Source organism: Aplysia californica, unplaced genomic scaffold (assembly GCF_000002075.1).
Source record: "Aplysia californica isolate F4 #8 unplaced genomic scaffold, AplCal3.0 scaffold00022, whole genome shotgun sequence".
Taxonomy (NCBI): Eukaryota; Metazoa; Mollusca; class Gastropoda; order Aplysiida; family Aplysiidae; genus Aplysia; species Aplysia californica.
The window spans coordinates 1-15,521 of record NW_004797292.1 but is presented as its reverse complement, the minus strand read 5'-3'; the positions used below and the strand labels follow the sequence as shown (position 1 = coordinate 15,521).

General features: G+C 36.2%; 1 protein-coding gene across 1 annotated transcript in view; it reads left to right on the top strand.

The window, feature by feature from the left end:
- LOC101855767 (testis-expressed protein 264) overlaps positions 1-6,609 on the top strand; it is a 9,624-nt gene extending 3,015 nt beyond the window's left edge. Inside the window, exons 2-4 of the mRNA XM_005090794.3 lie at positions 1,973-2,095; positions 4,413-4,511; positions 5,404-6,609. Coding sequence (XP_005090851.1) covers positions 1,973-2,095; positions 4,413-4,511; positions 5,404-5,895 — 714 coding nt within the window. The 3' untranslated portion in view covers positions 5,896-6,609. The remainder of the gene's footprint in view (positions 1-1,972; positions 2,096-4,412; positions 4,512-5,403) is intronic.
- The last annotated feature ends 8,912 nt before the right edge of the window (positions 6,610-15,521 follow it).

The window sequence follows — 15,521 nt, the reverse complement described above, 5'->3', positions numbered from 1 at the left end:
GTATTTATAAATGTGATGTTTTGCAATCACATAAAATTAGTGGTTTTCTTGAAAACAATTGATTGATGATAATTTTAGTGATTCTATACATTTTCTTCATGCCAGAACACCCAGTTCAGCCCCCAGCCAAAAGCAGTGTATTATACCTTTGCGTACGGTACTCAAAGTGAAAATTTACCTCTCAATATTACTTTAAGTCTTGTATTCTCAGATTGAATCATCATAATAATTGTTTTTTTTAATCAGCCTCCCATGATGCACCCTGAAAAGGGAACCTCACTCTCATGGAGCATGGGGCACTAGCAGTGGAATTTTAGGTGCAGCAGGGGAATCCATGCGGAGCGCCTAAATTTTATTATTAAATCATGTCTGGGTCACAATGGTCAGCTCCCTGGGGCCACTCTGGCTGGGCTGACGTGATTTTTGGTAATTTTCAAATTAAAATTTTAGGTGACTTCTTCTACATGTTATGGTTATTATCATTAAATGCACCTGAAGCATACATTTCTGCTCTTGAGACACAAAAAAGAACGGACATTGCATCTTGTGTGGTTATTTCGTATGATGGGCTGAAGTAGGTACTAAATTGTGAATTTTTGATAAGTGAGGAACCCCCCCCCCCCCCCCCCCCCCAATATATTTTAAGTAATGGCTTGACAAAAATTGTGGAACTTTTGGAACATGAATGACATATAACAGATAGAGATACTCAGAAAATTGTATCATGTTATCTGTGCAGATGATAGAAAACTGTATTTCTGCACCTTAATCCCCCTGCATGCAATTTGCTAAGAATTGTTCTGAGACCTTGCACATGTAATTCTGGCACATATACAAATTTATGTGTTAATGCAATCATGAATATCTGCATATTTTCTTGAAAGTTTATACAAATTTATGCTGTGGTCTTTCTTCGCAGAAGTGCGAATTGATTTAGTGCCAATCTAAAACATAATACTAATATTAATAAATGAACAGCATCAATATTTCTTACTTTTCTTGAAATCTTAGGTCTCTCAATTTTATAAGTGGACCGAAGATCTCGAACAGGGTCAGCTTGTAGTAACCTGGTTTTTAGAATAATTGTTAGCTTTCCAGTGACACTGAATCAGCACCAGAGTTTTCCAGCTTTTCTTTCCGTTTCTACAACCATTTGCAAAGACTGACCACGTTCTGGTTTCTTTACAACTTCATATGTGCCCTATCATATTTCTTGCACAAAACCAAGATTGAATGTATTAGATGTCATTGTTTACATTCCATACTAGAAGTTTAATCTGTACCCTTGTATTTGCACAGTTTTTGGCTTTTTAAAACTCGCGTCTTTCTTAGTTTAACGCATTCTGCCATAGACACGGCATGATAATTAAAAAATTCAAGAACAAATGCAAAGTGTCTTTCTCTTGTGTGTTCCATGTAAAGAATGATCCAACACTGAGCATATTTTGTCAAAAATGCAGATGTGTATATTTTTTATCTTATAACTTTGACTATTACTACCTGTGCTGATTCAAGATTTCTTATGGTAAATGACATTGTATACTTAGACAAATACAGATTTTGGAGAGATCTGTCAAGCCATTTTTAAATAAACAATCATTTATTCGTAACGTATGTAACTGAAAATAGGACGAACTGGGTACTCTACAAACCCTTGTCTAGAACTAAAACTAAAGTACAGAAAATAACCATTTCAACGAATAATAAATCTCGAAACCTTGAGCTTTTAGTGCATCAGTGTAATGGTTTGCTGTGTAGGATGAGGAAGAAGCTAAACCGTTTTTTAAGTTGACAAAAATGTGAACTTCGTAACCGACTTCATCAAAATTGTTTAATGGCGACTTAACTCTATGGCCCTGAACCGGGGAGCTCCAGTGGGCTTCTGAGTTACATTAACTGAAAGTCACAGAATTGGACGAAAGGTGATGCTTTAGGAGATTTTAACGATACATATTAAATGATTTCTCAACAGGTCGACTCCAAAGAACTTCGCTATGTGGTTGGCTCCGTTTTGTCAGAGGGTTCAAGTGAAATTAATGAAGAGGAAGTCAAAAAATTCACAGAGCAAGGTTTCAAGATTCTGCATCTTCCAGAGGTAGGTTCTGATCCACTTTAAAAGGGTAAAGGGAGCTGGAAAAACAAGTTAGTTTCAGCCTGTAATGGATTTCTAGACACTAAAGATACTGTCCTCAAAATCCAGCAAAATAATTTTATTACCACTGCTTGGTATATTGAAAGGGTATTTTAAAATAAATTGAGTGGTTTGTGGTTGTTTGATCATATAATCCATATTGTGGTCAATAGGTTTCTTGTGTCATTCAGTGCATGTGCAATAAATGTGTGTAGATGTACAGTTAAGCATGGATAGCTCGATATCCTCCGGACCGGCCTTGGTAATTCGTGGGATCCATAGTTCAAGGGATATCTTACAAAGATAAAGAAGAAAAAAAAACGGACCACAGGCACAGTTTGACGGATGCGTGATTTCGAGTCTTCTGTGTTCGATCTATCCGTGTTATACTGTATTTGTTTAATGTGTGTGTGTGTGTGTGTGTGTGTGTGTGTGTGTGTGTGTGTGTGTGTGTGTGTGTGTGTGTGTGTGTGTGTGTGTGCTCCTGAATTACTCAAAAGAAAACCATTGTGTGGAAATTTGGTAAAAGTCTACCTGAGTTTGATAAATACAACGAAATGTTTTGTCCAAACAGTGATAGTCTTGAACATGGTACTTGTCTTTGCTGATAACCAGAATGGTAAAGGGGTTTTAAGTATTTATGCTTATCATGGTAATCAAGGAAATGTAGGTCATCAGATTTATTTTTTGGACCACATATTTAGATGCTTAGATAGAAACAAAGAGAATTGTTGTTTTGTGTAAAAACATTCCTACTGAGCTGATCAAACAACAGAAAGTTGTCTTTAATTCTATCAATTTTCAGTTGAAATATGAATCAGGGAGATGTGAAAATAGTCAGTAATGATGAGATTGTGGCTTATAATATAATGACTAAAAATGTTGAGGTAACTTGAAGGAAGATACATGAAGGCTGTAGTCCGTAACAAGAATTTGTTTTGCCGTAATGCTTAAAATGTGGTGAGAAGGTAGAAAGAGAAATTAAATGGAATGTGCATAAATAAAAGAATAGCACTATATATATGTATATTGACTAGCATTCAAATAAAGTTATACATGTCTTGACTAGAAGTAGAGCCTTTGCCAAATGATAGGATACTGGGGTTTTACAAATGAGCTCCAAAATGTACTTTATGTAGTTAACTCGTTTCATCATCCATATTGTCTCGTAGCATAATGATTGCTCTTACAGGTTCAATAACTATCAAAGCTGTAAATGGTCTTGCTGTAGTTCTGGCCAACATGGTAATAGTGAAAATTTCGTTCATAAAAATGATGTTAGAAATTTATAATTGTTATAATGAGTCAATCCCCTCTCTTCAGCCAGGCTGAGGTTATATTTTGTGAAATAGAAAACGACTTTCAAAGAGACTCGCATAGTATATTTCTGTGTATATGAATTCAAATAAATGGTTCGTTCCTAAAACAATGACTACAAAAGTAAAGTACCAATTGAAATGCATACATACATGTTAATAACAAAAATCAAAACATCAGATTGTAAGCAAGGTCAAATACATTTTTCAGTGGACGTAATATTGAAATATATATATATTTCAAAACAACTGTAAATTACATGTTACAAAATATTCATTTATAAAATTAAGACCACCCGTATTACAAACAAATTCTTGCCTCTTTTTCTAGTCCCTTTCGAGAAATCACCAAGCACTTCTTCTATGTTCACGCAATAACGTTCACGTCATCCAGGTGGGAATGGGTACCCGGCCATAGACAGCGAAAGATGTTGTCAGTATGTTAGTGTTTAAGCACCCATAAATGGAAGATTGCTCTGTATGCTTCCCAGGAAGTTGAGTTTGTTTTAGAATGCTGTTTTAGAATGCTCTGATGTCTGCCAGGGTAATAGTATAGATTGTGAAACGCATAGAGCTTGCTGTTAAGCGGGGATTTACGGTATAAAAATGCTATCTACTATTATTAATGTTTGATTGCACTTTTCTTTATAGTTTAGAATTAACAATATTCTATGTTTAACCGATGCCCAAGATACGTATAAAGTGCTGCATTTTTAGTGATTTTATATTTCTATTATTAAGTATCATAAGACGCACACATCAATAAATCTATTTGAGCAACTTGACTAACTTATTTTATTGCCATAAACATGATGTTTTTAGTAAAACAACATGTTTTTCCTTGATTAGTGGTTTATTTTAAACCTCCACATGCACACACCTCCACTTTTTGGCAAAGGCTCATGAACTGTTCTGACCATACCCAGTACCGATTACTATACCCTGCTGCTTTTTCTGTTTTGCAGGTTGCCTATGCAGTGCGAACAAAGTTCCCTCATGTAACATCTTTGTCCATTCTTATTGCTATATTTAAAGCATACCCACAGCTGAAGGAGTACATTGAGGTAAGAACTGAAACATTTCCTTGTAACTCCTCATTAGGAACATCATTTGAGATATTAAAGAATGTATTAGAATGTGCAGGAGCCTCAGTGGAAATAGAGTATGTGGGGCATACTAGCGTAGATGCATGGTGCTGTTTGAATATAACTTGATCAGTCTTTTTCAATGCTCAATACAGGTTTTTGAAGAGCTACTAAATGTTTACTCTGATACTTATATAGTTTGTTGGTCAATGTTTGACCATGACCAATGAATGTGCAGAGGAGAATATTTCTTAATAAAAGCAAAATTAGAAGAAATATGTGTCATGACGTGGTGGAATTGGGCGCTCGTCAATTTTTGGGCATGTGGAATAAATTTCTATCATCTGAAATCTTATCCTTTTGCCTTGCATCCAGTCAAAAAAATATTCGTCTAGCTTGAATAGAAGTTGAGATATTTGCGATTGAAAGAGGTGGGGTAGCCTGGTTTTAGTTATAAAGTTAATGGGAAAATGGTCGCCAAAGTTGGTAACTTCAATAGCTTAAGAGTCCTTGAAAACTTAAAATTACATATTTTGTGCCTTTAAACATTTTTCATGAAAATACATATGGAAATGTGTTTTCATAAGAACATAAAAAGGTGTTTAGCCAAAAAACAAAATTTCGATACAAATTGCCATACTGGTGGGAAAATTTCTTTTTCTTCTGTTTCAATACGTTGACGAGCGCCTGATTTCTCTAAGATGCCTCACATATAGGTTAAGATGACTTGTTGTTTCTGCTATAGCGAATAAGACCAATTTTGGCAGAAAACAGACCCTGCTCTTCTTGTCGTGTAAGTTTTTCTATTACAGCAATCAGATGTCACAGCTCCCCGGTCTTTATGTGAAGGACTATTGTATTTCTTTCTCAGGAGCACAAATTGTGTGCATATCCATTTGTAGAATACTACGATGGAGAGAGCGTTCACTTCATGGCTCCTCTGTCCAAGCAAGATGAGTTCTTTGTCCCAGAGTGTGAGAAAGATGGTGCCGGAGACCAACCCACTAGCGAGTTTGAGACCACGCTGAACACTTCCCACTCAACCCTCGGTGAGGAACCGATGACCAGTGACGCTGCTCAGACAACTTTGGAGAGTGAGGGTCATGTGACGGCAGATGGCGGAGATGAGTCTCTACTAAACACCACACAGAACAGTTCTGTAGCTGGTGATTCTGCTGACAAAGATGGAGATGATGATGACGATTCTGAGGACAAGGATGGGGAGGAAAGCAAATCTGCCCTTGACTCTGGTCGAGACAGGTCTGGCACTGAAGACTCTGAGCTGGCAGATGATGAACAGACATTGTCTGATGGGTCCACATCCTCCTTTGAAGTCTTGAAACATGATCAGACAGAATTTTGAATCCATATTTTCATTTTAAAGAGAATTTTAGAATTAATGTCAGTCTACCTGAAAAGTTCTGAAACTCGTGATGATACGATCATTTGTGTGCTCAAGAAAGGAATATATAATGCTTAAAATGTTATAATCTGCAGAGATTGTTAAAAAAAAAAAGAACACCAAACTACTTCAGCCCTGTTTGTTGTCCTACTGCGCAGAATGTGCTGAGTAGAAGCTTAAACTTGTATAAGAAAACACTTTTAGATACCTGTGCTCACACATGAGGAGCAGCAATTGAACAATATTATCTTGTTTTCCCAAAATGAAAAACTTCTTGTTTTGATTCAAGCCAGTATTTTTTTTTTTTTCTTCAGCTTGTGCTTTCTTGGTGACAGGTTGAAGGCTTGGTGAATTTGAAATATTGTTTTTAGTATTTGAAAAAAAAAATGGATACGTTTTCAACAGATTCACTAGTCTTGGAATGGTGAGACTAGCATTTGCTGAATCCCATCAAGATACGCTGGGAGTGTTCGACCTGTCAAACTTCCTATATTTGAGTTTCATAATGTTCATAATTGATTGGAGCTGATTTATTTTGCTCTGTCTACACATTATGAATTATGGTACTATGCTTTCTTGCACTGCATGGAACGTTCTCAGACTTTCTGGAACAACAACAGCAACAAACAAACAAACAAAAAAGAAGAAAGAAAAAGTAAACTTAACTTAGTAAAATAAATTTCCTCAAACTTAAAGTGTTTTCCATTAAATTAAATCTAAAGTAAGTTAATGGATTTTACCCCACTTTGCTGATGTAAACCTTGAATTAGAATCCAAATAAAGCCTCAGAAATAAAGTTCAAGTTACAATAGAGGGTTAGTGCTGCTAAGTATATTATATTCTGTTCCAGGTAATGTTGCCATTAGCTGTTATTGTTTTTTTCTTCAATAAAATCCATTTGATGCACTTTGCTGCAATGGAGAGTAATACTCAGCCTTCAAATAAAGGTTTCAGCTTATTCACAATACACATCTGTGTCATGCTGTTGAAAGTTATGGTGAAGGAGAAGATTTAATTCCTAGAAATTATTGTTGTCTGCTAATTTGGAAGTACTCAATACTTAACATTCCTTGAAATTACAATGTCATGTTACTAGTTAGTGATTCAGAAAAGTCAATGCTATGGTGGATTAGTGTACTGGTAACGAAAATAGAAAAAAATGGGTTCTGCAACCTCTTTTTGCCTAAGTTATGCTTTTCTAACCTTTAGCTATAGTTCATTGTATGCGATCACTCTGAGGCGCGTATTTTTAAAAAAAGTTGATGCATCTCTCAGATGATTTCTGTTATGAAGCTGGGCACTGTCGGAAAGAAATGTGAAACGAAATTGTCTAAGTTTCAAGTGTTGTTCAGTTTCTAATGAAAAACACAAGAGAGCAAAGAGAGAGAGTGGAGGTAATGTTAAGTTACTACTACGTTTAAACATCTCCAATGTCACGAGAGCCACAACATATATTTTGCGACCCCAGGTGCTACTGACTGAAGTGTCTTTAGGCCATTCCCAAAGGGGGGACATCAACCTGTTCTTATGCACCGTAGAATTGTAAATGGGCTGATTCATCGATGTCATGCTCATAACTGTGCCTGAACTGCAACAGGGAACTGCTGCTTTTTCTTTCTTAATCCTTACTATAGTCGTTTTTCCTCTACTTCTTTTGTATGTTTGTCGCACTTTTGTGACCCGCTATTTCCGGGGTGCCTGGATAGTAGAAGCAGACTTTGTGCTGTTGAAGCTAGAGAGGTGATCAGAGTAAGTCTGATTCCCTGTAAGGACTTCTCTGTTGACATCCACCCCTTGGCACTCATATGACCTTATGCAGTTGCGAGCGCCGTAAAACCTCTACTAAAATATATATTTTGTTAATTTGTGCGGGCACATTTTCATTGTTTGTAAGATTTTGACTTGGGGTAGGGGGCTATAAAGTTTTATTTTTAAAAACTGTGAAATGCTCCTATTGCTGCTCTGACAAAGAACATTATTTGCCAACATTGTTTTATACAGATCCTTTCTGCATTCCAGATTTGAAGCTCATTTTTTTTTCTCCATAAACAAGTTATACAGTTACTACAGAAAACTAACTGTTAGTGAAGGTGATGAATATCATTCGTATAAACATTGAGACGATTTTACTTTTCACTGTTCGACAAATTTCAGCTTTTCCATGGCCAACAATTTTGCACATTTATGAATGTAAATTTGTATTGTTTCCCCTAACTTTGTGCTGCTCAGTGTTGTTCATTAAAGAGGCTACTGTTTGAGGCATGAATCCTACTAAAGCTTTTAACAAAAGAAAATAAAATCTTTTGCAACCGTGGTCTCTGCAACACGATCTCAGTCCCCATTTATTATATATTGCAAATAAATGTGTAAACTTGTTCTCTGTTGTTTAAAATTCATGCTTTTGTGTGAACGTAATTGATCACACATTTTTCGACTTTCTTTTTTGGAAATACATGCCAGCTGTAAGAACCGGTGAGACAGTGTTGATTTCATGATTTCAGCTTATTTCAAGAGATAACGTGAAATTACTTCCTAGTTTACCTTTTTGAATCAGAAAAAAATGAATGCAAGGATTCAGTTTGAATGGCTCTCTACTGGACAGTTTTTGTTCTTATGCCATATCATGTAGTGCCGTTTGTCTTTTACTGTGGCAAAAAAAAAAAAATGGAAATTGCAATAATGTAAATATATTGGTGATTTTCTTTTCTTTTTTTGCTTTTGTTTTTTCATTTGGTTCTACCATCGGTACGACTGGCTAGAAATACAGGTGGCAAGAAGTCTTGCTGGTGATCTTTTTATTTGTAGCTGTGATTACCCTCAAACTCAAAGTGGTCATGTACAAAATACGTGAAAAAAGTATTTCAAAAGAGAGACAGTTCTTGGAATATGCTGAAGTATGACTTGACAGAACCTGTGTGCAAATTCTGATTAAATACTTCAGTAGCAATAGTAAAAATACTCTATACATTTGCAAAATAATATTAATGTAATAGAGACAGTTGTTGGACATTCTGTGAGGATGAGAGCCATGCTGTTTTTTTAGTGGTGTAGATTTAAATTATCAAAGTTTTGAATAACTCGAAAACAGTTCAGTGTGGCAGAGTGACTTACACATCATTGGAATTACGGGATTAGACTCTAAATCACATAAAGAGATATATTATATTGAGGTGCTACATTTCCTGTAAGATTGCACTTTCTGACATTGTATTACTTTAGTTTATTGACAACATCCACTGAGTAGTTGTTTTAAGTCCTATACTCGAGAATATGGGTGACTGTAAGATATCACAGACTTCTGAGCTGACAATACTCATGTACTGCACTTCCAGCTATTTTTTACGGTGCTGTCTTTAATCTGTTTTACCGGGTAGTTAAACGAAAGTCTATTCAAGGGTTTGTTTGCTTTTTTTTTTATCATTGATCATGAATATTGTGTGAGTTTATGTCTTGTTTTCTCTGTGTGATATTTGGGACATAAAATGTTAAAGCAATATTAATTCATTATTAATGTAGAGATAACTTTTTTTTAACCCTGAGCCATTTATTGTCAAAATTGACAAAGTGTCACAAAGACATGTGATTGAGGAGAAAAGTGGTTGTTTTAGACAGAAATATGTCTTCATCTGTGTCATTACAATATAAAAAGTGCAAGGGAGAAGTGGGAGGCAGTAATTTGTACAGGTAATTGTCAAAATTTTTATATGATTTTGGTATTCCACCTCTTTTTGTTCTTAACATATTAGAAGAAATTCATCATTCTGTCAAGACACAGTGCTGGTAACATTAGCCCATTTTTCTAAGCTTCTGCACATTTTGCTTTCGTCAAATCCAAGAACCATATTTCAGAGAATATAGGAAGCATCTTTCTGAAATTGAGTACATTGTGCAGGAGGGTCAAAAGAGAAAATAAAGAATGTTGTAATATACTGGTATCTATTCAAGAAAATTTTATCTCTTGCTAATGATGCTTATCTTCTTTGTTTTGTTCGGGACTGTGATAATTGTGTAAACTAGTTGCTGGGATGGTTTGTACTTGTACCTTCTGGAGACAAGTTTACCTTTTCTGAGACAAATATTGTTTAAGTGTTTTTATTTATGCTCATGTACCCCCTCCTGTATGAAGACTCACATGAATGTCACAATACATGTAGCTCCCATTGCAGGCTTGATTGTTCCTATTCACCTGATCAGTTCTCAGAGAAACAGTGTTTTTCCGCAGTTAAAGGCATGTCTATCTCTGTCAGTGGCAAGATGAACTCAAAAATAAAAAAATTCTAAAGGACCTATCCTATTGGCAGGGCATAGTATATAGTAAAAATACAAGTTTTAAGTCAGGGCTTCACAGCTGCTAGTCTTGTACCCCTTTCTTCTCGACAAGGATGTCCCCATAGCTACATTAAATTTTTAAATATTTTATTTTGTGAGTCTTGATTCTTATTATTGGTACATGTGTACCATATTCGCCATATAAAAAGAAAAAAAGAAGACTGCTGCTACCTATGCTGGATTGAAGGGTAATGTCCATATACATAATATATATTATTAATTTTCAGCTTCCTGGAACAAAAAAAAAACCCAGTGTGAGTTTGCTCCTGTTACACTTTTGAGGCTGATGTAACATTGATTGTACTGCCATCTTTTAACACTAACTTCCCTACCTTTTGGAAAATGCTTATAATTTATAATGACTATCTTGTTCCACTGTGGGAGTGTAATTGTATGTATTGACTATGCTGTATGCCTTGAACATATGTGTGCCGGTCTGTAGAAATGAGGAACTTGTTGTGAACCTTGAACGGAGATATCGGCAAAAATAATCAATGAGGTCAATATTAGTTGATTTTTTTAAGATACACATACCACTGCAGGGGATTCTCCAACCATTTTAGAATATAATTCAACAGCTGTCTCTTGTAAAAACCACTTTAAAATATTTTTTCTCAATATATTTTCCATTTGCATTCAGATATTAACATGAAGTAAATAGTGAAATAGTGGGACTTTGAACCCATTTTTTTTCAGTTCTTACTTTTTCACATTTGTTACTTCAAAATGCAACAGCTTCTAGGAAGGAAAATTGAAAAATTTTAAGTATATAATATTCAGGAAGATTCCAGCTTTCAGAAAAGCACAAAAACTCAAAATGTCCCAGAGGCGGCAAGTTCTTGATTTCCTCAGACCGGCTCACATAAATTTTTAAAAAATATATTATAGATCTGTTCATTCTTTGAAGGTCAAGTAATTGTAGGGAATCAAATTTAATACTTTGATTGGAATCTTTCATATGTTCAACATCAGAATTATCAAAAGATTTAACATCTTTTTTAAAAGTGATTGTAATAAGATCTGAAATTAGTGTCATTTTATTCCAGTAAACAAATGGACCCTTTTGGTAAGTGTGTATACAGGCCAACAAAGTAATATTATTAAGAGAGAGCTCTGAATAAAAGGGTTAAAAGGATTAAAGGATTAGGTATATATTTTAAGTCAAAGAACTGTCTAGGACCAAAATGTGTACATTATAGATTGGTTTTGTTGGTAGTCCAAGTGCCCGACTGCTCAACATTGTGGTTTTTGGAAAGACACTTAACCCAAATTTTCCTCACTTCACCCAGCTGAGAATGGATATATTATGGTCTAAAACAGACCAAAGTCTTGTCAGTATGTTTGTGTCAATGTTTGAAAATACATGTAAATTGACTGTTTGCACTGAATTCTTCCCAGGAAGTTGAGAATGTTTCAAAATGCTATAGGATCTGTCTGGTTAAAAATAAATTGCAAAGTACATAGAGCCTTCTGTCCATTGAGGTCTGAACTGTATCACTGCAATTCCTTATGACTTAGTAAGGATGAATTGAATTTTTTAAACTTCATATTTATTATGGCAGGGTCCTTTTTAAAACTTTTTCAGAAAAGATGATCTGTCTTCAAGATATCATGTCATCTTCAGTGGTTCAGTCGTGGTTGTGCGTAGAACATATTCATTGATCATCATAGATGAACTGTATCATAGCCTTGCCGTGAAATTTCAATCACAAATGTTATGAATTTTTGTTTTTTAAGAAAGTCACAATTGACTCTATTGTATGATGCAAACTCTCCCTTATTCATGTGTCATGTACAAACTCTTCATAAAGTCTTAACCCTATCCGTAAATCGTGTTTTACTATCGTATCCATATGACATGGGGAAATCTGTGCCTCTACTTTCCAAAGAGGAAATTTACTCTTTAATCTGATCCGTACGCTTTGCATAGCAGTCTGTCAAAATGATTTTTTTGAGAAATACTGAAAGTTTCAAAGAGATCTTCGCGCTAGAAGTATTCTAAAATGTGAAGAATACAACCCTGGGGGTACAAAATAACCCCAGGGCGTACGGATAGGGTTAATGAAGAGTTTGTACATGGCACTAAATAAGTTTGAGACCGTCTTGCGATGGTTTCTGGATTGTTCAAGAGACCGTCTCCTGGAAGAGGATGAGATCCATCACATGTTCATTATTCAATAGTCAAAAGAAGTTTTCAGTCTGAGTCATTTCGTGGATTTGCATCATTAGCTTTTCGGTCCAAATTATGATTTGACATTTTCTTTTATGTTGCTTTCTTTAGGTAAAGTTTCTAGCAGGCCTCAGTGTTTGCTGAGCTTTTTCTCCCTATGCAGGGTCGTGAAAGAGATTTAATTTAGAGCTTGCCTTTTTAAAAATATTTTCATTGCGTCGGATAATTATAGTGTAAAATATTGCCGTAATATGATGAAGATAATTGAGTTCTGAGCAGCGCACTAGGGCTACTTTCAAAACAAACTGAATACAAAGCTGGAGCACATTTTTTAAAAGTGAATAGCTACAGGGGAAATATTTTCGGCAGTTTGTGTCAACAGAAAAGTTGAAAGAAAAGAACTATGAAAGAATCATATTTATGTAATTCATGGGCCTGTAGGCTAGGCTATACATTAAGTACGTCTTTGGACACCTCTTTGCATTGGGCAGAAAATATGGGCTTTGGGGAAAATGAGAACACATGCTCTTTTTAGAATGTTAAATGTTTAGAGCTCCCTAGCTTGTTGTAGTTTTCTTTTTCTGTAGTTTTCTGGAAATGGTCTCAGTTTTGATGCATTCTGTATTATATTTTGTATTTTTTTCTTCTGGATCTAGTCACCCATAAGGCTTAAACTGTTGTCAGTAATACTAAAGTTTTACTCTCACACAATCCCTTGTGCTTCACAGCTGTTCAAATACTTTATCTTTAGCATAATGAATTTTCGATTCAAAGATTCCAAAGTTCTGCTTTTTGGTTTGTGTTTTGCTGTTTTTTCCAAAGATTTTTTTGTTTCTGAAGTTGGTGTTAAAAGAAAGCATATTATTTGCAAAGCTAATTTGATTTTTCTGTTCAAATGTAATTTGATAATAAAATTTTTTTTGTCTAAAGCTAGACTTGCTTTGTATCAAATGTGTGACAGCAATGATGTGAACTTGAGATAGAGGGCGTTTTTGTAATAGAGTAGTGAGAAATCTCTCTCTCTTTCTCCCCCCATTTTTTAGAAAACAGAAGATAAAGAACAAGAAACCGTTTTTGAGGTTATGGTGGTGACTAGCATGCCTGACGTGTCAAAACAAAATAAAGCTTTAGGGGGTTCCTATGCGATGAAACAGTTGTAAGAGGTTTGTCCTCTCCCTGCAGGAGGTATTATTATATGGGGCCATTATTATATTATGTGTTCGGAAGGCATGTTCAATGTGTAGTGTATTTTGTTGAACCAGCAGCAGGCAGATGGAAACACTTCATTTTTTATAGGCGCAACTCAGCAAAAGGCGAACACACTCGGGGCAGTGCCACTGACAGTAGTGTCTTTAGGCCATTCCCAAAGGGGGGACATTTCTCGTTCAAGCACAGTAGAATTGCAAATTGGCTGATTCATGTCACGGTCATAACTGTGTCTGATCTAATCTACAACAGGGAACTGCTGCTTTTTCTTTCTTAATCCTTACTATTGTCATTTTCCTCTACTTCTTTTGTATGTTTGTCTCTCTCTTGTGACCTGCTATTTACGAGGTGCCTTGATAGTCGAAGCAGACCTTGTGCTGTTGAAGCTAGAGAGGTGAGCAGAATAAGTCTGATTCCCTGTAAAGACTTCTCTGTTGACACCCACCCCTTGGCGCTCATATGACCTTATGCAGTTTTGAGCGCTGTAAAACCCTTTACTATAAAAAAAACCCTCCCCAATGTGGGAATCTAACTCATTTTTTTTTTCGTTCAAAAGCGAAGAGCCTTAACCTCTGCACCACAGACTCGGGTTTGAGAAAAACAATGTAGATAGTTGTAAGGCGGCTCTCGTGGCGTAGAGGTTAAAAGGTGTTCCCCTCTCATTCAATCAAAGGACCCAGGTTGGAATCGGGGTAGGGACCGAAAAAATTTTTTTCTCTAAAATTGTCTCCTTTCACCGTTCTGTCGTCTGCTTTCGTCTCCACTTTCTGCCCCTACCCCCCTCACCCCCTTCCTCTGGGCTTCTGAGTCTTTCTGCAGCCTTTCTATTGCTACTCCTTGGCTCCTTCTTACTGCTGTCTTTCAGCCACATTCCTGGTCTTCTGGTAGGAAAGATCTACAGCTAGCCTTCTCGGACAAGGGCGAAAAATCTCGGAGATCCCGTGTTCACCCGCCGCCCAGGCAAAGTTCAAAGTTTATAACCAACTAAAAATGTTTAATTCAAATGCCTGGGGGCATTTTGTACCCCAGGGGTTGTATTCTTCACATTGTAGAATGCATACATGTATATGTACTTCTAGTACGAAGATCTCTTTAAAACTTTCAGTATTTGTCAAAAAATCATTTTGACAGGCTGCTATGCAAAGCGTACGGATCGGATTAACGAGTAAATTTCCTCTTTGACTTTGGAAAGTAGGGGCACAGAGTTCCCCACGTCGTATGGATACGATAGAAAAACACGACGTACGGATAGGGTTAATCTAATGTGTCCCGCGCGCTCATATGACCTTCCTGTCCCCGTAGGATTATGCAGCCGCGTTTTTTCGCGTAATTCTGCAACATTTGCATAATTTTGGATTTCGCGCGTTTTTTCACGTTTTTTTTTCTTTCACAAAACAATATTATTATTAATTACCGCCTCGCCATGTGACTAAAGGGGAGTAATCACTGCAATAAGTCTCATTGAAAAGCTGGTTATATCCCTTGTTACAAGATCGTGGTTATGGGTTGGGGTTTTGTTCCTTGAGCATGTTCAATGTTTCAATCCATCAAAAGTTGTTGTTCTCATGTTTGCTGATGTTTCATGTTTGGCAGGTGTCCCTGGTTTTAGTGATGTGCCAGCATCAGAGGTCCAAATGTCCTTTTTTTTTTTTTTTTTTTTTTTTACATTTTTCTTTGGGTGACCTTATTTAGGCCACAGTGTGGCCTAAATAAGCTAAACCCCCCTCCCTTACCTTATTTAGGCCACACTGTGGCCCAAATAAGCTAAACCCCCCTCCCTTACCTTATTTAGGCCACATCATATGGTAGATTTCTTGAACTAACCATGGATTCGGAAGGTCGAGATTCTACTGATCTTTTTATTTAGTGCGGGGGATTATTT